The sequence below is a fragment of the Aspergillus brasiliensis genome (assembly GCF_001889945.1).
Source record: "Aspergillus brasiliensis CBS 101740 unplaced genomic scaffold ASPBRscaffold_26, whole genome shotgun sequence".
In the NCBI taxonomy this organism is placed as follows: domain Eukaryota; kingdom Fungi; phylum Ascomycota; class Eurotiomycetes; order Eurotiales; family Aspergillaceae; genus Aspergillus; species Aspergillus brasiliensis.
The window spans coordinates 1-22,151 of record NW_027137467.1 but is presented as its reverse complement, the minus strand read 5'-3'; the positions used below and the strand labels follow the sequence as shown (position 1 = coordinate 22,151).

The 22,151-nt window shown below is 49.2% G+C and overlaps 7 protein-coding genes across 7 annotated transcripts; 2 read left to right on the top strand and 5 right to left on the bottom strand.

Annotated features, from left to right (window-relative positions):
- Positions 1–367: 367 nt before the first annotated feature.
- Positions 368–1,664, bottom strand: ASPBRDRAFT_60150 (uncharacterized protein; the record flags this gene model as incomplete). The annotated part of the gene is made up of 3 exons (XM_067628175.1): positions 368–1,020; positions 1,067–1,501; positions 1,550–1,664. The coding sequence occupies 3 exons, from the start codon at positions 1,662–1,664 to the stop codon at positions 368–370; spliced, it is 1,203 nt and encodes a 400-aa protein (XP_067473142.1).
- Positions 1,665–3,140: 1,476 nt separating this feature from the next.
- Positions 3,141–3,638, bottom strand: ASPBRDRAFT_435559 (uncharacterized protein). The gene is made up of 2 exons (XM_067625020.1): positions 3,461–3,638; positions 3,141–3,328 (listed from the first exon to the last, which is right to left on the bottom strand). The coding sequence occupies exons 1-2, from the start codon at positions 3,502–3,504 to the stop codon at positions 3,184–3,186; spliced, it is 189 nt and encodes a 62-aa protein (XP_067473141.1). The 5' UTR covers positions 3,505–3,638; the 3' UTR covers positions 3,141–3,183.
- Positions 3,639–4,334: 696 nt separating this feature from the next.
- Positions 4,335–5,675, top strand: ASPBRDRAFT_435488 (uncharacterized protein). Its single transcript, XM_067625017.1, has one exon. The coding sequence runs from the start codon at positions 4,558–4,560 to the stop codon at positions 5,512–5,514; it is 957 nt and encodes a 318-aa protein (XP_067473140.1). The 5' UTR covers positions 4,335–4,557; the 3' UTR covers positions 5,515–5,675.
- ASPBRDRAFT_435496 (zinc-binding alcohol dehydrogenase family protein) lies at positions 5,676–7,178 on the top strand. The gene is made up of 5 exons (XM_067625019.1): positions 5,676–5,980; positions 6,032–6,166; positions 6,224–6,439; positions 6,492–6,862; positions 6,950–7,178. The coding sequence occupies exons 1-5, from the start codon at positions 5,836–5,838 to the stop codon at positions 7,130–7,132; spliced, it is 1,050 nt and encodes a 349-aa protein (XP_067473139.1). The 5' UTR covers positions 5,676–5,835; the 3' UTR covers positions 7,133–7,178.
- A 3,766-nt stretch (positions 7,179–10,944) lies between these two features.
- ASPBRDRAFT_201403 (uncharacterized protein) lies at positions 10,945–15,466 on the bottom strand (the record flags this gene model as incomplete). Its single annotated transcript, XM_067621546.1, has 5 exons — positions 10,945–11,704; positions 11,753–12,147; positions 12,196–12,843; positions 12,893–14,582; positions 14,634–15,466. The coding sequence occupies 5 exons, from the start codon at positions 15,464–15,466 to the stop codon at positions 10,945–10,947; spliced, it is 4,326 nt and encodes a 1,441-aa protein (XP_067473138.1).
- Positions 15,467–16,222: 756 nt separating this feature from the next.
- Positions 16,223–18,075, bottom strand: ASPBRDRAFT_49355 (uncharacterized protein). Its single transcript, XM_067626318.1, has 4 exons — positions 17,951–18,075; positions 17,440–17,903; positions 17,142–17,382; positions 16,223–17,082 (listed from the first exon to the last, which is right to left on the bottom strand). The coding sequence occupies exons 1-4, from the start codon at positions 18,052–18,054 to the stop codon at positions 16,353–16,355; spliced, it is 1,539 nt and encodes a 512-aa protein (XP_067473137.1). The 5' UTR covers positions 18,055–18,075; the 3' UTR covers positions 16,223–16,352.
- A 1,046-nt stretch (positions 18,076–19,121) lies between these two features.
- ASPBRDRAFT_60145 (uncharacterized protein) lies at positions 19,122–20,616 on the bottom strand (the record flags this gene model as incomplete). The annotated part of the gene is made up of 6 exons (XM_067628174.1): positions 19,122–19,247; positions 19,316–19,793; positions 19,854–19,883; positions 19,936–20,054; positions 20,132–20,244; positions 20,301–20,616. The coding sequence occupies 6 exons, from the start codon at positions 20,614–20,616 to the stop codon at positions 19,122–19,124; spliced, it is 1,182 nt and encodes a 393-aa protein (XP_067473136.1).
- Positions 20,617–22,151: the final 1,535 nt, after the last annotated feature.

The window sequence follows — 22,151 nt, the reverse complement described above, 5'->3', positions numbered from 1 at the left end:
TACTGTGTACTATTATGGGGATTGGGCTCGTGCGGAATCTCTGTCTGGCTTGTACGGGGGTGCCTGCTGAAGTGTAACCTTTCTTATGTTCTGGCGGTGGTGGGTAGGGAGTATGGAGTATGTCTGTATCTATCGTGAAAGATATCGTGTGGCTATGTCTATGGGTATGGAAGAATTCCGGAAGTTTGATATAATGTACTTGGCCATGTAGACTGAAGTATCTGCGACGACAACATCTCATGTTCAGCAATGATATATGTACGTCTACACTGCCAGTATTATCATTACACTATAGTAATACATTTGAATATCCACGCTCGAAGATAATATATACCACATAACATCTTGCCACACAGATCGGTGTATTCTAAAACAGACTCAGTGCAACTACCGCACCGACTGCCGCGAGCACCGATCCCTCCATCACGCGCTCACCATATCCAGACGCCGCACTCTCCTTCTTGCTACTATCTCCGCTGCTGGTGCTAGTGGCTCCAGAGGCGGATGCCGAGGCCGTGGCTGAATCGGACACCTTAGTGCCAGCAGTCATGTTCAGGCCGGTATCCTCCAGGTTGTAGAGAACGGTGCTGTTGCCGGAGAGTTCAATCGTGTCCGAGAGACCGCTGTCGCTGGTGTACACGTATGAAGTATCACCCTTGTGAATAGTGCCAGACGGCGCGGGGTAGCACTCGACCGTGATGTCCTTGTACTGCGCGTAGAAGTAGCCGTACTCCTGGATATCCGTGCTGTCCCAGTCGATCAGACCACCGGCCCATTCAATAGTACCCGCTCCTTCGGCTTCCGAGCCACCTGGCCAAATGGACATCTCCAGCCGGGACGGCGTCTGCGGGTATTGGTAGATACCCGAGGTGGCATTATAGGTGGAGTTCTTGGTCAGGGTGCGCATAACCGTGCCATCAATGAGCCATTCCAGCACGTCGGGCTTCCAGTCGATCGTGTAAGTGTGCCATTCGCTAAACGTGTTGCCGGTAGAAACGGCGGCGTTGACCTCGTTGGTATCTAGTTTTGTCAGCTAGGAGCATAGCAATACCGGCGAGAAACATACAGTTTTCCACGCCCTGGAAATAAAAATTGGTCTGCGCGCTCGACAGATTGTATCCAACCCATTCGAGGTCGATCTCATCAAAATCATCCGACATCAGAATGAATCCGGTCACCACACCCTGCGTCCGGCTGCTCTTAATCTTGGCCGATACCTTGCCGTACCAGATGTAGTGGTTCAGGGAGTACAGACTGCCCGTCGTGCCGTTGGGCATCGTCAACCACAGACTCTCATTCTTAATCTTGGGGTAGCCGCTGTACACCCAGTCGTATTCGGACGCGTTACCAAGATAGTGGTCGTACAGGACCGCATTGTCCATGTTCGTGAATGTATAAGTCTGGTTCTTGCAGACCGGTTCGGGCGTGCAGCTGTCCAGCGAGTACGACTCGAGAGGATTGCAACCTCCCAGGCAGTAAGTTCCTACACCACATTGTCCACCTTGATATGTCAGAATCTATGCGGATCAAGAGGCATGGTTGTGCTCACTGTAGCAGCAAGGATATTCTTCCGGACACTTGCTATCAGCGCTGCAGCTCGGGGCAGAGGCCGAGGCGGTGGCCGCAGCCAGGCAGGCCACGAACCATGCAGGAATGTGGCGCATGTTAGGAAATGCTATGCCGCAGCCGAAGATGGGCAGAGGACAGCCAAAAGGTCTGCCGGGAAATGGGCTGGTTACAGTGGAAAGATGAAACAACAGCGCAGTTTCAGTCGCAATGAACGGCAAGGTTCAGCATTATATTGAGGGAAAATCCCGCATGCCATTGATTCTCCGAGCGACCGGAAAGTGTCGAAAAGGGGAACGAGTGGGACAAGGCGACAGCCAACGATTGCAACCGGAGATATCGCTTATGCATATTGAAATTGGATAATCGCATAGCAATTTCAAGAAATGGGCGGACCAGCTAACCCAAAAAGTACTGGCGAACGGTGGCAATGACGACTGGTATCACTTCATGGCACACTAAATGTCTTGGAAAGGCCCGCTGAAGATAACATGTTGATGGAGCTCGGCGATGCCATGGTTGAGACGAGTCATATGGGTCAGGTCACCGGGTGGTCTCATAAACATGATAAGCGAGCTGGCAGCCTCCATCTCCGCTACTCCGTACGCAGGGGCAATCTGCACTTCATTGTCTTCCCCGGTGATCGTACGTCAGGATCGAGTTGCACGAATGGCAGGTCTTCATGTCGTGCAAATTGTTTCACGCTGCTGAGGGCGACCAATCCGAGCTAGGCAGCAGGATTCTCCTGCGCCATTGTTGGGTCAAGCTTTGCTAGTGCCTCCGCTAGTACCGACTAACCTGCGCTATCCCAGGGGCATTGCGCGTCCCCCGTCATTTGCTATCAAAACGCGGTGATCGATATTAAATCCTGAACAGCGGCGTAGTAGATGGTCAGATGGGAATAACACTACCACGCCATGTCATTAGCATTGTGGTCGTCTCGGTCCAGCGTAGATCAACGGGGCGCGAAATTGAGGGGATGCGCTTCCTGGGGAAATATTTATGCCGAAAACAGCCGCTATCCGAACTGGATTTTCCCGGTGGGTCTGCTTCCGGCTTTCATTGGCGATGATTCTCTTGATGATTCTCCAATATTTATCCATGTCTCACCGTGATAAGCTGCCCCGAAGATGTTGTTCCTGGCTTTTGGGTGCCCTACTCCGTAGAGTTCTAACCCGAGCCACTCTAACCGACAGTGAACTGGCCCTGGATATGCAGCCATGAACTCACCAATCATTCGGCATAGTGGGCCAGAAGATCCAACCCCCATTGGATGTAAGAGCAAACCTTCCAATCCATTCTCAAGTTTGATCCTCGTGTACCCCCTGTCAGTCATCCATGATTCAGAACTTGTTCAGGCTAGGAATCCCGGATACGATGCCGACAGCCGTCCCAAAGCTTGGCTAAAGCTTGTCTCAGCCATATATTGGTCATGTCTCACACGAGATCGTTAACCGTAGAATCCCAAAATAACCAAGACATTTTTTACCTACGCTAGTTCGGCATGTCATAGGCAGCGTTGAAAGACTGGGTAGCGCGTTCTGCTTCCTTGAATAGTCCCTAAGATGCTGCTAGCTGTTAATGACTATAGTGTTCTTTGTCTTTCACTCAAAGTTCTCAGTTAAGGGGCAACATAGGAGACGAAGCATACCAGAGAAAGACAACCGCTAACCAAAAACCAGTATTCTGCTCCGGTGCACTCCATAAGTTGCGGGGAACCACAGGAGTGGCTGCGCGTCTCCAGCATCCGCGTTTATTTAGGCTGCAACGGTTCAGCGAGATAAGCCCCTGGTCAGCCATTGTTCGATTTTAGGCAGAAGACATACCCCTAAATTATCAAACACCTGGTTGTCCGATATTCTTTCTTCTAGAAGGAATCGTTGTCCGGGAGTACCTTCGAGACTGCCCAGTTCTAGAGCCATCGAGCTTCAGAGCCATCGATGCGGAGTGACCCTGAGGATGGTGTGCACGTGGTGAGATGGCCGTAATGTATGTTGCATCGATATGTGGTACTGAACAATGTAGTGTCGTTGACTTAGCGGACGTAATTGGAAACTGACTGAAGGATGGAGAAAGAGGATCAAGTCGTCGCCCTCGTGACTCGATCAGCTGCTGATCAGGTGATTTCTCATCAACTTCTATCGACAATTCTACAGTTGCCGAAAATTTTCATTACATATACGTCTCTCGTGTCATGTCATTGAGCTGCGTCACACTGATTATTCCACCATCTACCATCTAGTCAGAGAAAATTAAGTGATGATATGAAGGTCCAGGGACTGTCTGGCCGTGAATTTTCCAGCCAAATACGCGATTCTGTCTGGATCTGAGGATACGATAGACTCCAATGTTGTCGCAGCACAAACAACATGACAACGACAGTGACGCAGTGGATGTACTCAGCCTTTCAGTGAGTATTATGGCTACATCAACTTCTTTTATGATCCTCAAAGCGCATGCTGACACTTGGACGATAATGTTAGTGATTGAAAGATTGAAACGTTAGATCGATAGTACGGGAAGAGTAGTCAAAAGCTGGGATCTGAGCAGCAGTTTCAGTCATCGTCTACCTGATGAAAGGCTTCATCCGACCGAAACGTTCACCCAAACAAGAACTCAGCTTCGACCACACGGAGACATTCTCAACGCTTTTGCGTGGAGCAATTCTGTTGGATCCACCTGCTCTCCGCATGTCCCCGCCACTACTCAAGATCGGGCATGCGTCTTATGGCCCGGCAGCCTCTCAACGTTGAACGTCGTCGTAAGTACAATCTTATTTCTGGTTAAATCTAGCTAAAGCTTTTTACTAGCTTTTATCAGTTCTATATGCTGTTCTCATCGTTGAAGGAATCTGTGTTAGTGCTTACGGCCCAACAATACTATCGGCATATCGGCATCCCGTACTTTCCGACCGTCAGATTATATACCAGTGTTGTAGTACCCAGATAATAGTTCGACCACACTTGAGCCATTATTTGCAACACCGCGATCATGAATGTACCTCTCACTACCCCGGAAGTACCGCCGCAATTCCTCAAGTCCGCGTTCCTCGTTGGACACATTCCCCAGCGCACTCTGGCAGCTGAACCCCGCGTGTCCTACACCCTCTACATCCCTCCCACACATTACAAACCGGACCCCAACCGCGCCTCTCAGACAAGCCCCTACGACAAAGCCAGACTGCCCTTGCTGGTCAATATACATGGTACTAGTCGCAGCAGCTCCATCCGGCCTGAGCTGGTCTTTTTTGCCGGATCCACGCCGTGTGCCATCCTCGCCCCACTTTTTCCCGCCAACATGGACGGACCGAATGATTTGGATTCATACAAGGTGCTGCGCTCAGCGACGTTACGCTCCGACCTGGCACTGCTGGCAATCCTAGATGAAGTATCTACAGTCTGGCCTGGAATTAACACAGAGAAGGTGTTTCTGGCGGGCTTCTCTGGGGGAGGGCAATTTGCGCATCGGTTTCTCTACGTGCACCCGGAGCGATTGGCAGCCGTGAGTGTCGGTGCGCCGGGCAAGGTGACGATGCTAGATGAGCAACTGGCGTGGCCGAGTGGAATAGCTAATGTTCAAGTATTATTTGGCAAAGGGGTAAATAAGGATCTGATCAGAAAGGTGCAGATCCAGCTAGTTATTGGCAGCGAAGATGTCAAGGTTCATGGTGGAGAGGAGTTCTGGAAGTGGGCAAAGAAATTGATGGCGCAACGGATGGCAGCGGAGAAAGCTTCCAGAAAGGACAGCGAAAAGGAAAACACGGGAAAGCGAGAGGTGGTGATGATGGATCAGGGACGATCGGAGACGCTCCAGCAGTTGCAGAGCAGTTGGCAGACCGATGGTATTGAGGCTCGGCTGGACGTGGTGGACGGGGTGGCGCATAGCTCGGTGGGAGTGCAGGAATGCGTTTGGAGTTACCTGCGGCCGTTAATGCAAAGAAGTAACTGAGTATACATGTCGATTTGCGATAGTCATTCTAGAAAGTGCGATTTGGCCGATCGAAAGGAAACTGCGAACCCACGGAAGAGTAACTCGGGAAATCTTTATAAGGCGGGGATCCCGTTCCCCGCATGTGCTTCACTTTTAGCGCGCTTATCAATCATCCACGTTGCCTGTCAGGCCATTCACCATTGCTCCCTTCCTTCATAAATACGGCCAGGTAGTTATTGTGCAAAAGTACCTTTGATCACGTCTTGGAGGTGATCAGGCAGAGCTTTTCGATTGTTCATCCTCCCAACTAGCAATATCCCGCACCGAGATCTCACCACAATGGCAACCCCGCCAAACACAGCGCTCGTTGTCCGCGTGACAGATAGTCAACCAAAACTGTCCAAAGAAGAGATCCCCCTGCCTTCTCCAGCCTCAAATCAAGTGCTGGTCAAGGTATCGCATGCGGCACAAAACCCGACCGATGGTTGGTCCACCACAAATCCCGTCCTACATTCAACCCACTAACACACTATAGTGCAATCCTTTGACAGTAATGCCTTTGGTGACGGTGCCGTCCTGGGATGTGACTTTGTCGGCGAGGTTGTTGAGCTAGGCAGTGAGGTTACCCGACTAGCCAAAGGCGATATCGTTGCTGGCTTAGTCTGGGGGGGTGAGTAATTACTGCATTCACTACTCGGGCCACAGACTGACACAAGCTTCAATCTAGGAGAGGTCAAAGGTTTAGGCGCATACAGCCAATACTGCCTAGCAGACGAGCGAATCTCATTCAAGCTTCCTGCCAACATTGATGTCTCACGCGCACAGGCCAGCACTATTCCCCTAGCCGCAGCTACAGCATGGCTCGCTTTATTCTCCAAAGGCTGTCTTGCGCTGAATCGCACCCAGGCCAAAGGCACCAGGCTTCTAGTATGGGGTGGTAGCTGTAAGAATCCGTATAACTTCCAGTCAAAAGTTATAACACTGACTCATCACAGCAAGCGTCGGCCTCTACACCATCCAACTCGCCGCTCTCTGCGGCTTCGAAGTAGTCACTACCTGCAGCCCGAAGCATTTCGACTTGGTCTGCGCCTCTGGCGCCAAATACGCCTTTGACTACAAAGACAAGGATGTTGCCGAGCAGATCCGGGGACTGGCGCCAGGTTTGAGCCACGTCTTTGATACCATCGGCAACGCGACGTCCTCTGCCACGGCTTCGCGCGCGCTTCATCCAGGACTGGGGAATCTGTGCACCGTGCGCCCTGGAAGGGCTAACACGAAGAATGTCGTCCCAGGGACGCGCGTCACAGACGTGTTGGTTTGGACTGCATTTCTCAAAGATCACAGCTACGGAGAGTTCAAGTGGCCTGTGCGTATCCCGATCATATGATGTGCCCCGCAGTGAAGTGAACTGTTTGTGGAAGAAAGCTGACTGAATCCTTTTGTCAAAACCTAGGCTTCAAAAGAGGACCACGAGCTCACCAGCGAGCTGTTCGAAAAGCTGCCCGGATGGTTGGAGAAAGGTACCTTGAAGCCGAACACGCCGAAACTGCTCAAGGGATTAGATGCGGTGGCGGACGGATTCCAAGAGTACAGGGATGGGAAGATCTCCGCCTACAAGATAGTTTATGAACTTTAAGCTCACCCAGTCTATGAGATTGACATGATGGTCTGGAGTTCATTATTATAGCATGATACAGAGTTGTTGTTAATATCAGCGACCAGCCCGGTTACATTCCACTAATGCCAGTCCACAATTTCAAACCATCCCTCCTCATCTTTCCATAGAGACAAATAAGCTGGCAACATACTATCAAAGCCGTGTCACACGAGAATAAACCTTCAAGATTGCTCCATACTATAGTCGTAGAAACTGTGTCATTCCACCGCGCGACAAAACATCAAACCGTCATCACCTATGAGCATGTTCCTTGACAATAGTTCCAGCTTTCCATCTGGAATAAATATTCCCAGTACGAGGTATCTCGTCAGGACTCGATGCAATATCCAAATTCATCAGACAACTCCTTACAATATTACCATGTTCATCGCAGGTATAAATAAATAATAATATGCCGCACATAATCCTGCTCTCATCGATATAGACAAGCCCTCTGCCCCCTCCGGAAACTACAATTTCCACAAGTTTCATCTCGAAAGGAATAATATGTACAAGAAGCACAACGCAGACACGCTGCATACCTGCATCAGAGACATCCCCCATTGCCCTATCCATACGAAGTTGCTGCTAGATGTATATCATAGACCAGGACTCCATGGTCATACGCCACTAATATTAGACGGTGTGGTTCGTCAGTCTGATATCAAGGCAAAGCGGCTTTTCCTTTGGCTATCCATATAGTGGACTAGAGAGGGAAGTATGGCAGGAATTGAAGCACCATTTGATTCTGTCGACGCGAGGTACCTTCGATTAAGTATCGTGAGTACCAGTTGATATAGACATAGATCTATTCTGTTATGTCTTCATCTGTCGATATTGTGTTACACACCCGATACCTGATATGCCGGTATGAACGAGTATTCCTGGGAAAGGTATCTGTGCTGGAGCGAAGAGCATATGTGCTTGCTTGAATTTGCCGCCTGTACTCAGAATGCGAAATGATCCTTTATGATCATTACTTTCAACCCGATGGATGGCAATAAAGCGAGGGACTTTAGTTTCTTGATCATGCCGAAACACAATCTGTGCAACCTGATGCGGGAGTTGTCTGCACTTGCGAACGACTTGACCTTCGCGAAAGTGATTCAAACCATCGTGCTTGTTTCCAGGGACCACCGAATGCAGGGGTAGAACGCTGTGTCCAGTGCTCTTCTTGTATAACGCGCCAGCAGATCTTGAGAACATCTACGGTGGTTAAACAGATGAGGCATTGCGACAGAGTTGGATAATCTGGGCTCTAGTGGCCGCATTCCCTCTTCCACGTATTCTGTATATTATGGATATTATTCATAGATACCCGTCTTCTAGTAGCTAGAGTATCACTGTTGAGATAAGATAAATTATCGACAGTGTAAAGTGAAGCCCCATCAGTGAGGATCTGTTTGAATCGTTCATTCAGAAGGTGAGTTGCTTCCTGGGTAGTAGGTCGAAACTTATTGAATCGAGTCCAAAGTCGTTAGGAAGGACAGAGGAGGTATGTCCGTCGTAGCTGGTTGTAATGAGACTGGCTCGGGATGATCAAAGATAAATGAGATATTCTCTCAAATAAGCAAGGTGTTCTTTGCACTCCGGAGAATATCCAGATAGCCTGACGGTTGGTACTTCCTATGAATAATGGAAGATGGTTTTATGGAGTATGTAGATAATCACCGATGACAGGATTAACGCAGCTTCTGCCTCAATAGTTGCACATGCTCCGAGGAAATCGTCCATTATTTCAGTAACAAGGGTTTATACCTTTCGGGACCCGTTCCACTGGCCAATTTGAGGTATACCAAGCTGTAATTTCAGTAGTTCAACGAGATAATAAGAATTAACACGAGATCCAATGGAACTCTTCACAATGCTTGTTCTGAACGCCTGTAGGGAGAGAGCGACATGTCTTCTCTTCTTTGTGCCGAGAAGGAGACTCTCTTTGTCCTTGCATTGCTAATACAAAGTCTTAAGGCAGTATGTTAAAGAGGTATTTCCCAGTGGCGAAGAGGTCAATAAAGTATCCTTTGATCTGGCACACGACCACGATGATGAGTCTAATACCCTCGACTATCTGTCCGGGATGCCAAGTAATATGATATCTTGGAGAGTGTGCGGATAGACAGATACTAAGCGTATCTGGGTAGCAGGATAATAAGACGAAGATCAACCGATGCTAGCTGCATGAAGCGTCTGCCATAGCCACCCACAGTTGATCATGTCCTTGATGGAACTGGATGAATCACACCGGCAGTGACCCGAGATACAAATTGGTCAGATAGCTCGACCGCAGGAAAGATAGATGTTGTTGTCATCCTCTTCCATTAAAGTTGTGAGCTCAATGGAATTCTGCACAAGCTGCTAGAGCGGTTTGGCAATGTCAATTGCCGGGATTCCATCGAAAGTCTTTAGTAGAGATTATCCACCATTATGCTTTTGGAATGGTCAAGTACCGTCCATGTACTCCGTAGTGATTGTCAGAAACCACCCACTTGATATCCCCGTATCGGTTGTGCAGAAACGGCTCCTTAGTCGCCCGTTTCTCGAGATATCTTATAAGAATTAACCCGTGCAGCGTTAATATCCAGTTGTGAGATGGATTATGCCGAAGCGTATCCTCCTTGGCTTCAAGTTATATATATAATAGATTCTCGGCAGGGGATAAAGAAGCGCGTGTCTATAGAAGGTGTAAATATTAGTATTGACATTCGAAAGCTCCCCGAGTTATTCATGTATGTGAGTTAACTTACTCCGTGATTCTCATGACTGGTCCATTTCCATCATTAGAAAAGACAGTTAAGGAGACAAAGTAACGACAAGCCATCCTCTTTTTCCGAAAATGCTTTCATCTATGATTCAGCTCGGGAACATAAGGAGCTTTGCCTTGTTCTGTCACTTCAATCGCGTATCCCATATTTGGATACTATATATATATCCCGTATACCAAACCCCGAGCTTGATTCTTTCTCGTCTTCACGAGGCTAATGCGAGCACTATCCCAGTATATATAAATATACAGTGAGATGGATATAAAGCCAATGAGATAGGTATCTTTGTGCAGGACACAAAAAAGAAAATTGTTCTCTGCTGTGATACGGCATGTGATTGCTTTATGACCGGTTTCAGGTGGCAAGGTTGTCTTTTGAGGATAGGATAGATCGATGGATTATAGGTGTCATACAGTTGTATGACTATAATCAAGGCGATCCGTCCTTTGTGATACCGTCCGTGAGACAAGATGTTTCTTTGTTTCTCTTTAGGAACGCGTAAGATTGAAGGTTAGTTGGAGTTCAGTATATAGATTAATGTGATATATAAGTAAGGACTCCCTCTGGGTTCAATACAAGAAAAGGAGGAAGAAGAGGAAAGAAAGGGGTGAGAAGCTTCTTATATAGACACTGATAAGAAGGTGAATCTAAACAGAGTGACTCTGTCAGCTACATTACCTCCAGGTAGCGACGTGCACTGGTATCATGGAATATGGCTTGATTAGACTAAAGACCGTGTTACTTGTGAGCGGGTATCGCATCGTTTGTTCATGGGTTCACATCGCCGGGACGATAGGGCTTCTTAGTATATAGAGGATATAGGGTAACCGGCTACCGAATTCACAGGTCTATGGCAGTTATCACTTCACAATGGTTGTAATTAACTCATTTCTAACATTATTATCTTAGTAGGAAGTACCGAAAGGCATCAGAATGATATTAATGTGATATATAATGCTATGCAAGTCTAGTCTATCTAACCATCTATATGCTATGCCCAAGATAAAATATTAACCCAACGCACCCACTTCAGGCCCTCTTGGCCTTCGTCTTCTTGTTATACGGCCTCACGCGGAACAGATAATAAAACACAATAGCCGCAAAGATGTTGAAAACAAAATAAGCCCAGAAAATACCATAATCTCTCCACCGATCATCCCAGCTGATCTCACGACCGGCCAGATACTGATCCGCCGAGCGGAGCGAGCAATACTCGCAGCTTTCCGTCGCATTAGCATTATACAATCTCCCCGTAGCGGTAGTCAGATAATCAGCGAGATATTCACCGCACGTCTGACCAGACGGGGGATTGAACACGCTCAGCTCGCTGTCCGAGCAGACGATCGGACGGCCGTGCAGGGCGGTACTGGAGATACCGGCAATGTAGTATGACAGCGGGGAGACACGCCACATGAAGATCCAGAATCCAGGCAGGGCGGATGGGGGCTGCATGACACCGTTGAAGATCAGGGACAGACCGAACATGAAGACGGCGAGCATACCGCCCAGAGCGGGGTCGGGGAGGGAGCTAATGATGAACTGGGCGAAACTGGAGGCGAAGATATAGAACTGGATGACGAAGAGTAGGATCAGACCCATGCGGTCCGAGGATTGGTCTGCTCCGAAGACGGCGAAGTAGAAGGAGGCCCAGGCGCAGATGGCGAGCAGGATGTGCCAGGGGATTTCGGCGAGCATTTGAGCGATGATGAAGATTTTCCAGGAGTAGACCTTGGATGGTCTTTCTCGGACTTCGTAGAGAGCGCGGTTGGCGACGAAGTGGGGCATGATTCTAGGAGAGTCAGTGTGAGGTTATTTGTAAGGATGAAGTCGAACTTACTGGTTAACCAAGGTGGTAAAGATGGTACACAGCAGGAACAAGCTGAACAGAACGTTCTGAAAGCCTTGCTGGGAATTATCCGACTTCCAGAACGAGAAACCGATGAAGAGACCAGACACGATTCCAAGAACGAATTTGGCCAGGACGTATTCCGGCTGACGGTAGTACTGCTGGAACACACGTTGCGTCACGTAGTAGAACTGGCTGGTCAGAGGCATGGCAAACTCGGCGACACTTTCATCGCGAGATGGGAGTGATGCGCCCTTTTGGCAGATGCGGTCCAGTTCAGCATGCAGCTCTTTACGTTCGGGGCTGTCCTTCCAGGTTTGGACCCAGTCGATGGTCGACTTTCCGGAAGCACCAGCGCCGATGATGTCCAGCATATATTCAGCAGGCTAGACGGTCAGTTTCGATACTCCAAAGGGGGCGTAGGGTGAACTCACATTTTCAGTAGGTTCGCAACGACGGGCGCCATTGCTCTGGAAATAATGCAGCAGCGTCTGGGACTGCTGTCCAATATCACCGAAATACACCGTCTTTCCTCCCTTGGCCAGGAACAGCAGCCGGTCAAAGTGTTCAAAGAGCAGAGCGCTAGGCTGGTGAATCGTAGCCAACACAGCCTGTCCGTGGTGCGCAAGCTTCCTCATGAAGGTACAAATAGCCCAGGCACTCTGAGAGTCCAGACCACTAGTAGGCTCATCCAAGAAGATGAGCAACTCTGGCTTGGCTGCAAGTTCAACACCAATACTCAGAAGCTTTCTCTGGCACACGTTCAGACCATTTCCAGGCATTCCAACGACGGCTTCGGCGAAGTCTTCCATGTCCAGCATCTTGATCACTTCTTCAACGTAGGCGTATTTCTCCGGCAGGGGAACAGACTTGGGCTGCCGCAGAACAGCGCTGAAGCGAAGCGCTTCGCGGACTGTTGATTGCGCCAAATGCATGTCTTGTTGTTGCACGTAGCCCACCTTGCGAGGGAAACTGGCGTTCAGGTCTTTTCCATTGACGAATAGCTCGCCGGTGATGACTCCAAGGGAAGCCCTCTGTGCCAAGACGTCAAGTAGCGTGGTTTTACCAGCTCCACTGACTCCCTATGAAACAATTAGTAAGAGTCTTCATGCATGGTGAGAGCAGACATACCATAAGAGCCGTCAACGTTCCCGGCTTGACAAACCCGCTGACTTCATCGAGAAGCCTGCGTGTTCCCTCCTTCACTGGGATATCATACGACAGGTTTTTCCAGGTAAAAATCTCCTTTTGTTCCGGGATTTCAGCTACCCCAAGGTCAGACTCCCCTGCACCTTCGGTCACAGCTTGCACAGATTCAACGCCAGTCTCTTCATCATTCTGAAGATTGGCGGGGACATGTCCAGGACGGAATACCAATGCCTCAGCTGTGGGCTTCGCGCCGGGAGAGAGCTCAGTAATGGTGAGGTAGAGCCCATTAAAGAACACCAGGAAGGCGATCAGAATTCCGTAGTTCCGCCAGATGTGATGATAGGTGTATTCATAGTTTAGAGAAATGAACTGATCTCCCGAGACGGTTCGTGCTCCGGCAACAGCGCCCACAGCAGAGCAGATGAAGGAGTCTCCGCTAAGACTGGCATAGTTGGGGATGAACTCCGAGCACTCAAAGTTCCGTCCGTGAAATTCATTTGCCACCAAGCCTTCGAACGAGTAGAAGATAGGATTGATCCATCTAATCCAGCTGAACCAGGGATGCATGTACGGTTGAGGCAGGGTAAAACCTGTGTAGACCACCATACAGATAACACAGATACCTGCCAGCGCCATAGCCTGTCCAATGCTCTTAGTGGCGGAACCGAGACTTCGGAAGACGCCGGACATCGTGACGATCGTCGTTATGAGGAATAGGATGTATATAAAAAACTGAGAAGGCTCGCGACGGAGATTCGCCATGAAGTAGAGGATGATACTGAAGCAAATACATCTGAAGAGCTTGATGGGGAAGTCAAGGATGATTGATGCAAGAGCTTCAGCAAACGGATGCACGAAGGCATAGCCAGCCTGCTTCTCGACGATAGGGCGTTGTGCGTAGAGTGACATAATCTCATTAATAGTAATCAGGGCGTTCATCAGAACCGAGAAGTAGAGCGTAGCTCCCCTTTGGAAGAAGCCAGCCGTCGCGGCGGGGGTGTTGTAGAAGATCGAGCCGATAATCAACGCCAGTGCGACTTGAACGAAAACAGTAATCAAGGTAGTGGGAAGGTCATTTCGTGTCCTTTGGTACGCTCGTCGGAGGCATATCCGGATCTGCATGGGAATGGAGAGGAGATAAGGACTCTTAGGCCGAACGTGTTTCGCCTGCTGTGCCTGCTTGCTCTCGCCGAATCGCTTCTCTAGTTCGACGCCAGGGGCGTATCTAGCCTTATAGCTCTGCATCTTGGCTTTGAGAGCTTGGTATTGGGGGCTCTTCTTCCAGTAAGCCTCAAATTCAGCTGGTGTCCGGGGAACTTTGTCGGCCATGTCTTTCCGAGCGATTCTCTCCCGAGGATTGGTGATGGACGTCAAGAAGTCAGGGGAGATCTGTTTCAGGGGTCGTTCCCAGCCCATTTCCTCAAAGTACTGGACTGCCTCTTGCTGTGGGCCATAGTAGATCTGTCTACCTTCGTACATAACCACCACCTGGTCGAACAGCTGATACATCGACTCGGAGGTCTGGTACGCGGCAACAGCATGGCAGGAGCCGACGAGATCGGAAGAGAGACGAAGAGCTTGGACGAATTCGAGGGCCATGGCAGCATCGAGACCGCGTGTACTGTTATCCCAGGCACCGATAGGAGCATGCGATAAAGCCATCTCAGCAATACTAGAAAGGTTCGTAAGCCATATCACCGTCACAGATCACAAAGAAACTTACCTCACTCGCTTCCGTTCACCACCACTGACACCACGAATGAAATCATTGCCCACTTTCGTGTTGTATGTATGCGAAAGACCGAAGAATGCCATAATAACCTGCACCCTCGTCTTGACGTACTCCGCCCGACTCATACCACCGATCCGGTTGTGTGGTGCTCGTGCGTGAGCCGCGAACTCGAGGGTCTCGCCAACGGTGAGATGAGGAAAGTGCTTGTCGACTTCTTGGTTGTACAGGACTTCACCGCGGTATTCCTTGATCATCTGCTGGAATTCAATGCCTTTGTACTGGATGTTACTCTGGGGGTCCAAGTCGAGTCCGTGGAGGTGTCCACTGATGGTCTTGAGAAAGGTAGAGCATCCGCTACCCGGTCTGCCCAGGACCAGCAGCAGTTCTCCACTCTCCAACAGACCATCATGGCTGTGTAAGATCGTGCGACGAGTGCTTTTCTTGCTGCGGAATGCCGAGGCAGCCAGGGTGAAGGGGCTCAGGAGGGTAGACAGCACCGTCTGCTGCAGGTGAAGCGACGAGCCCGATCCATGGACTGAAAGATCCTCGAACAGGATACCCTGTTGACGGGCATCGATATCCTCGGCGTCCAAGGCCCGGATGGTGACTTTTGCCCATTGATACGGATCGAACTGGGGGTGGCTTGGATCTAAAGCCTTCTCGTTGGTGATCACAGCGGCCAGCGACTCGTTGTGTAACTCGGAAGCGATGTTGGTCAGGGCACGACGTTGCTCGTTGGTGACCACACTGGATGCCGTTTGGGTCTTGGTTAGTTGCAGACTGAGATCATTCTCATCTGCTCCATCCCGGTGGGACGGATCCATGATTAGAGAATTACACGCTTTCAGCGGAAATAATTGCTATGATGATAGAACGAAGAGACAAGAAGCAAATTATAAGCCACGACGACACGGGCGTATATAGTTAAAGTGAAGATTAATAGTACATATGTCAAACCCTTCCCTCTACAAAGCAGCGACCACGCCCCTTGATATCCTATCCCTCAGAGTGACGAGTGGAGCCTGTCGAATCTCTCCGAGCTCCACACCCACGGCGAATTCGGTGACAGAATTTTGATGTAGTCGGAAGTCATCACCTCCGAGACCAGAAGCAACACACTATAATACCAAATCATTGGCTCCCGCAGTGCAAGATGGAGCATAAGAAAATTTTTATGTCGAAATGCGGGCACAAGCTTAGCCGGCGGGAACCCCATCGGCATTCGGCTTTGAGGGACCGACCGGCTCCAGTTAATGCCTGGTTCAACATTTCAGGCACATCCCAGGAAAGCCTCTCCACTCGCTGGTTCCTTTTGGTTGCCCCGAGGGGCTGAAAGGCTTATGACTCTTAGTCACTTGGTTTGATGGTTGATCTATTTCCAGGCATCGGGATTAGGAATCCCGTTTCACCGACTGTGGGTCGACCAAACGCTGCCAACCAACGGGGTGGATCTGCTTTAACCCTGAATTAGCAATCAATCCAGTTATCATTGGGGCCTATGTCGGATTTTAGCAGGTTTCACGGAGTTAACAGGACATTACGGAGTATACGGAGTAGTCTTAGGTCTGCACAATGACGCTGCAAGTGGTAATCCTTTCCTGTCTGCATTCTCAAGTATCAACAGATAAAATGCACAACCTCCACATGAGCCGACAGATGCCCAAATTAGTTAAAAAGATGAAGGAAAGTCTCCATGCTCATGCCGTACTGCTAACAATTCTCCGAGTTTGAGCTGACGTACTCCACGTGGTGTCGTATTTCCTTCTGCGAAGGTTCTAGCCCCTGGATGACTCCTTCCAGCGGGTTGCCGTCGAACCGGCCTTTGTCGGCCCACTCCGTCCGGGCCACCAAAACCGAAGTCCCGTCGAATATCGCGTCGATCTCCTCGAGCCGCCGGCCGGTCGTTTCCGGATACAGCAGATGGATTGCCGGCACAAAGCAGAAATTAAACACCGTAAATACCAGGTACCCCTTCCATCCCTGCTGGCTCATCAGCGAGGGAGTCATCATGACGGTGGCAAAGTTCCAGATCCAGTTCGAGGATGTCGTGAGCGCAGTCCCCTGGGATCGCAGGTGCAGCGGCATGATCTCCGCATTGTACAACCAGGGGATGGCCAGGTATCCCAGTGCGAAGAAGGTGTAGTACAGGAAGAAGGCGACGATGCAGATAATCGAGGCTGCAAACGTGCCCGACCGGATGGTTAGTGCCATGGTCAGGAAGCAGCAGCCCATACCGGCCGCGCTAATCATCATACACCGCCGCTTGCCGAGATGATTGATCACAAAGAACGGGATGAATGCTGAAATGAGATACCAGAGACCGTTGAACCCGGACAGCAGCAGGGACAAGTTGTGGCTGAGACCCACGGACACTTCGAAGAGGTATGAAATGTAGTAGCCGATGCTGCAGACGCCGGACCACATCACCATGAACATCAGCCTGCATGTGATGCATCTATTAGCCAGAGCATCCTACAATGTCCGATAAGCAACACTTACCACCACCCTAGCATGAGACGTCGGAAGTTTTGGGTACGTGGCTCATTTCTGAATAGATCCACCCATCTGGTCGCACCATGCCTGGCTTCCAGCTCTACAGCCTGCTGGATTAAATGGACCTCTGCTTGGACTTCGCTTTGCTGTTCATCGGATGTCCCATGCATTCTCATCAGTGTACAGAGGGCTTTGTCTCGGAAGCCGTGCACAAAGTGCCATCTCGGGGACTCTGGCATCAACGGGACTGGACAGATATAAGCTGTGGTCTGGAGAGTTCGAATCTTCAAATGATAGTACTCACCAAGCAACATTATCAGCACCGCAAACAACAGCTGAGCTGCGACCAGGAACCGCCATTGAAAGACACTATTTGCCGAGTAGGACAACGCATACGCCATCCAGTAGCTAATGGTGGTCCCTGTGCAAACCAGCACATACTGAATAGCACCAAAGCGCTCTCGCTTCCTCGCCGGAAGCGTCTCGGCCTGCCATACCGGGATCACGGACGTGTTCAGTCCGGTTCCCATCCCAGCCACGATGCGCCCGACGATAAATTGAGCTGGGGAGTATGCAGCTGTCTGGATGACCGCGCCGATAGATATCAGGGTGGTGCCGATCAGGATAGGTTTCTTACGACCAATCTTCTCGCTGAATGATATACTGCTGACGCAGCCGAAAAAGCACCCCAGGGTGTACAGACTGGATAGCAGTCCTTGCATGAAAGTCGATGGCTGGTCCATTGTTTCGAGGAAGTCTTGAGCCAGTCTGCACTCAGTCAGCATCTTACCTTGAAGTAGATGGTAACAGCATACAGCACGCCGGACATGAATCCCTGGTCATAGCCATAGAGCAGGTATGAGATACCGCATGTTACGGTCATCAATACGCAGAGCACTTGGCCCTGGGGTTTGTTCATGTCGCCAGTAGTCCTATCGAGCACTTCGACATTTATCGTAGACGGAAGAAAAAACCATTCTTTCAGCCCCCCAGAGAGAACTGTTTCACAGATCATCCTGTTTTACCCCAGACCCCGGATATTCACCTCCTCACGTCAACCAGGATATTTCTCCGACGCCTTGCATGATCGGCACACTTCCGCTGGGATACACGCGGCGGCGTGACATACATTTTCTTGATTTCCCCATGTACAAGCAACAAAGTGCGGGGTTGATCGACCTGAAGACAAGTCTTGAGACCCAGCTATAGAATGGGTCTATATACCCTTATCTACCATCGGGGGTACTGCGAGGTCGCAGAGAGCGCTTTCCAAATCATTTTGTCGTCTTCTATCCGTAGTCAGATGTAGTTAGTCGCTCATCAGCTACCTGTAGGTCGACGTCAGTTGTTAGTAGATCGGAGGTCAGCCGATGGCCATCGCATTACTGGCATCTCGATGTTTGCGGTAATTCTTCAACGATCAATTCCCACCCACAGCACGTTTAATTTTGGTTCAAGTGGTATAAGTAAATGTACCTTTAGTCACTGTACGAGACGAGTTGTATGAAGATATAGTACTACTTACGACTTGTTGTGGGAACACTAGTACTACTACTATTAGTGCTAGACTGGAAATATATATCCACAGCGGGTCAGCTATGCCAGTAGCGGATTCTCTCCAAACCAGCATCTTCATATTTCTGTGACTATAGAAGGTTCAATACTTCTCCTTCATTGAGACCTGGTCCGAGAAGGAAGACGGATGCCTTGACATGAGTGCCCTAAGCTGGTAAAGTACTCGGAGACATATCTAGTAATCCTCCCGAGTGGGCATGCCGCGTGGCGATATCACCACAGCCCTACGCATAATAGAAAAATTTACAATGACAAACAAGGCCGCTAATAGCTGGCTACTTATTTATTATCCAAGTGAACGCATCTATTGTTCCTAGGATCAGGTCGTCTATATATTGTGTGGTGCCTCAAGATTCTAAACACAGCTCGCAGAAGCGTCTGCACCTCTCCCAACACTCAACTAGTAGACTGCTAAATAGTCGCATGTGGCCAGTCGTTATAGTTCTCGTCCGGACACTTATAAGGCCCGTAATTCACAAAGCCACCTCGATCGTTCCCAGCGAACGGGATTCCATTCCTGATTCGGTTAATCACGTCCTACCTCGGTATGTTAATCTCCTGTATCATAAGATAGACTTGCTGCAAAGACGGTGCCAATAACTTACCGGATTATGGATAAAGGGCCGCCCAAAGGTTACCATATCAAGCTGACCATCTCTCACAAGCTGGTTCGCTTCCTCAACAGTATACTCATGATTAGCCATGAGCTTAGTCTTACTGCCCGGAAACTTGATCAGTGGGCCAAAATGCTTCACGGGATCGTAGCCCTCCGGTAATTCATATCCCTTTGGTCTAGGACTGGGCGTCCAGGACTCATCTTGTGACCTACCGAGGTCGCATCCTCGCCGAGATATATTGACGTATCCCAAGTCACGCGACACAAGCTGGCGGATGAGATAATCATATGTCTCTGAAAGCTCCCTAAACGAAACCATGCTATCATTATAATCATCTGTGGGGCAGATCTTGATCCCGACCGCGCCTGGACCCCATTCGTTGATGATGGCGTCTAACACTTCAAGAGGGAAACGGCAGCGGTTCTCTACTGAGCCGCCGTAGTGGTCTTTCCGTTGGTTCGAGTGCCTATTGTGTCAGTGTTAAAGATAGCTCTTTCATGTATCAGACATCCAAAATGCGACTTACGAGCACAAGTAGCTATGTAGCAGGTAGCCCCTATGCACATATATTAGTCTCAGACATATAAGGACGATTGTGATGGACATACCCCTGAGCAAGAAGCTCGACTCCATCAAAGCCAGCCTCCTTTGCCAGTTTGACGGAGTGTCGGTACTGCTCAAGTATCATCCCGTGGTCTTCGATCTCCACAACTTTCTCGGTATGGCCCTAACGGAGACAGTAAGCAGAAGGCACATTACTAGGACATAGAAGCGGACAGGCAGCACACTCTCCGATAAACATACAGGAAGACCTGGAAGTGTTCTATACTTCCCACCCCTCGCCTTGATGGCAGAGGGAGCCAACACCGGATAGCCGCTGTCTTTCAGCATGGGCATATTATCATTCTGGATGCGACCTACATAGGGTATAATCAAGTCAGCAACAGAAACAGAAATGATATGGAAACCATACCAGCATGCCAAGGCTGGAAGAAGATCTTTCCCCCAAGGCGATGTACCGCGTCAGTGACCTTTTTCCACGCTTCTACATGACTTTGATCGAACAGCATGGGCACGTGCGGCCACTCAGCTCCATGAGGAGAGATCATGGTCCCCTCCACGACAATCAGGCCGACGCCGTCTTGCGCGCGCTCAGCATAGTACCGGACAGTTGCCTCGGTGGGTTTGCTGTTGTCGATGCATCGATTGCGCGTGAGGGCACCCATGCAGACGCGGTTGCGCAGCGGGATAGAGCCGCCGAGTGTTATAGGTTCGAGTAGATGCGACATTGTTGCTTTGATATTTCGCAGTTAACATCTTTAGTCAACAGATACTATACGGGTGATATTTATATCCTATTGTGACCTCGTCATGATCAATATCCATGCTTCATAAGGCCTCAAATGCGGTACTTCTATCAGGGAAGCCATACTCCACAACGGCTGAAATACACAGTCCGCACACTGATGGTTGGTTCTATGATATCCCGTCCAAGTTCTTCTATACCCACTGACGGGACCTACGGCTCTCGTAGAAGCATGCATAATATCTTATTGGTCTCTTATATCCGAGAGATCTATCTAGAAGCGAACATGAGGCGGATCATAATGCCACCCAGTCATGACGAGTGGCGAAGCGTTCATTGATCATCGAGCTCTGCCGCCGACCTGGTTCGGGACACTGAACTGATCGGATGTCTTATATCTTTTGAGAAGATTCCGAGTATTCTCGGTAAGTGGGACGCTGAGCGAAGTTACCCCCCGGTTATTTTGGGACTACGCAGGTTTATCTTCTGGACCTTACTAGAATAGTGTGCTCGCATCTATCGTATGCGTTACCCTTGTGTTGAAAAGACGTTGTTCCACTGATATGGAAACAATAAACTCCATAGGAATGTAGTTGCTAGAAAAAAGTAAGGTGATATGCATTGTCAACTTCTACGCTGCCAGACAAACCAGCAGGCTCTCAAAAACAATAGCTTTGGATACTGCGCTCTTGCATTCGGAGATGTCTCAAGTCTATAATCTATTAGATAACCCTCGGATCAATTATTTCATGGTTGCCGAAATGTCTCCGAGCTTATTAAGCTATAGCTTTAAGGGAGTTCAACTACAATCCATAGGAACAGGCCATTAAGCTCAAGATTAAGAAGCCCATTGGCTGTAAAGACAGATCCTACACGCCTTTAGCAGCAATGATGTCAAGCATGCACTGGGCAGAATATTAATTTCGCTGTGCCATTAGTGATCTTTGATAGATAATGCTTCGGATTGATAAAATTATGGTGCCAGAAAGTCTCCGAGCTTATTAAGCTGTAGAGCAGAGAATTTACTAGTTAACTAGTTCATTAACTAGCATACAATTGAATTATTGAGCTATAGAACGAACGGTTTCTGTTCTAAAGACAGATTCTATACGCCTTTAGCAGCAATAATATCAAGCATGCACTAGACAGAATATGAGTCTCGTTGCGCCATTAGTTATAGTTGTTAGATAATCCTCAGATTGGAAAGTGTCCGAAGGTTTTATGGTTGCCCAGAAAGTCTCCGAGCTTATCAAGCTATGGAGCAAGAAGCTTTTCTGCAATGGGAATAGATTATTAAGCTATAGAATAAGGTTCCTTGCTTTGAAGACAGACTGCCCTAGCCACTTCGGAGGCTGCGAGAGGAAAGAAACGTGGAGCCAGGAGGAAGTGGCACCAGGTCATGTGACCACCACCATCCATACAGGCCACGACAGGCCTTGATAAGGCACCAAGTTGGTCAGGAAAGTAATAGTCTATGATATAAAGGTATAAATAAAGAGTAGTGATAGTGGTACCCTG

Coding starts and splice junctions, on each gene's coding strand:
- ASPBRDRAFT_49355 (XM_067626318.1), bottom strand. CDS start 18,054: ATGAACAAACCCCAGGGCCAAGTGCTCTGCGTATTGATGACCGTAACA. Junction 17,904..17,950: donor GGATTCATGTCCGGCGTGCT/GTATGCTGTTAC, acceptor GACTGAGTGCAG/ACTGGCTCAAGACTTCCTCG. Junction 17,383..17,439: donor GGTGCTGATAATGTTGCTTG/GTGAGTACTATC, acceptor ATATCTGTCCAG/TCCCGTTGATGCCAGAGTCC.
- ASPBRDRAFT_435496 (XM_067625019.1), top strand. CDS start 5,836: ATGGCAACCCCGCCAAACACAGCGCTCGTTGTCCGCGTGACAGATAGT. Junction 6,440..6,491: donor TCTAGTATGGGGTGGTAGCT/GTAAGAATCCGT, acceptor GACTCATCACAG/CAAGCGTCGGCCTCTACACC. Junction 6,863..6,949: donor ACGGAGAGTTCAAGTGGCCT/GTGCGTATCCCG, acceptor GTCAAAACCTAG/GCTTCAAAAGAGGACCACGA.
- ASPBRDRAFT_435559 (XM_067625020.1), bottom strand. CDS start 3,504: ATGGCTCTGAAGCTCGATGGCTCTAGAACTGGGCAGTCTCGAAG. Junction 3,329..3,460: donor AGAACTGGGCAGTCTCGAAG/GTACTCCCGGAC, acceptor GAACCGTTGCAG/CCTAAATAAACGCGGATGCT.
- ASPBRDRAFT_435488 (XM_067625017.1), top strand. CDS start 4,558: ATGAATGTACCTCTCACTACCCCGGAAGTACCGCCGCAATTCCTCAAG.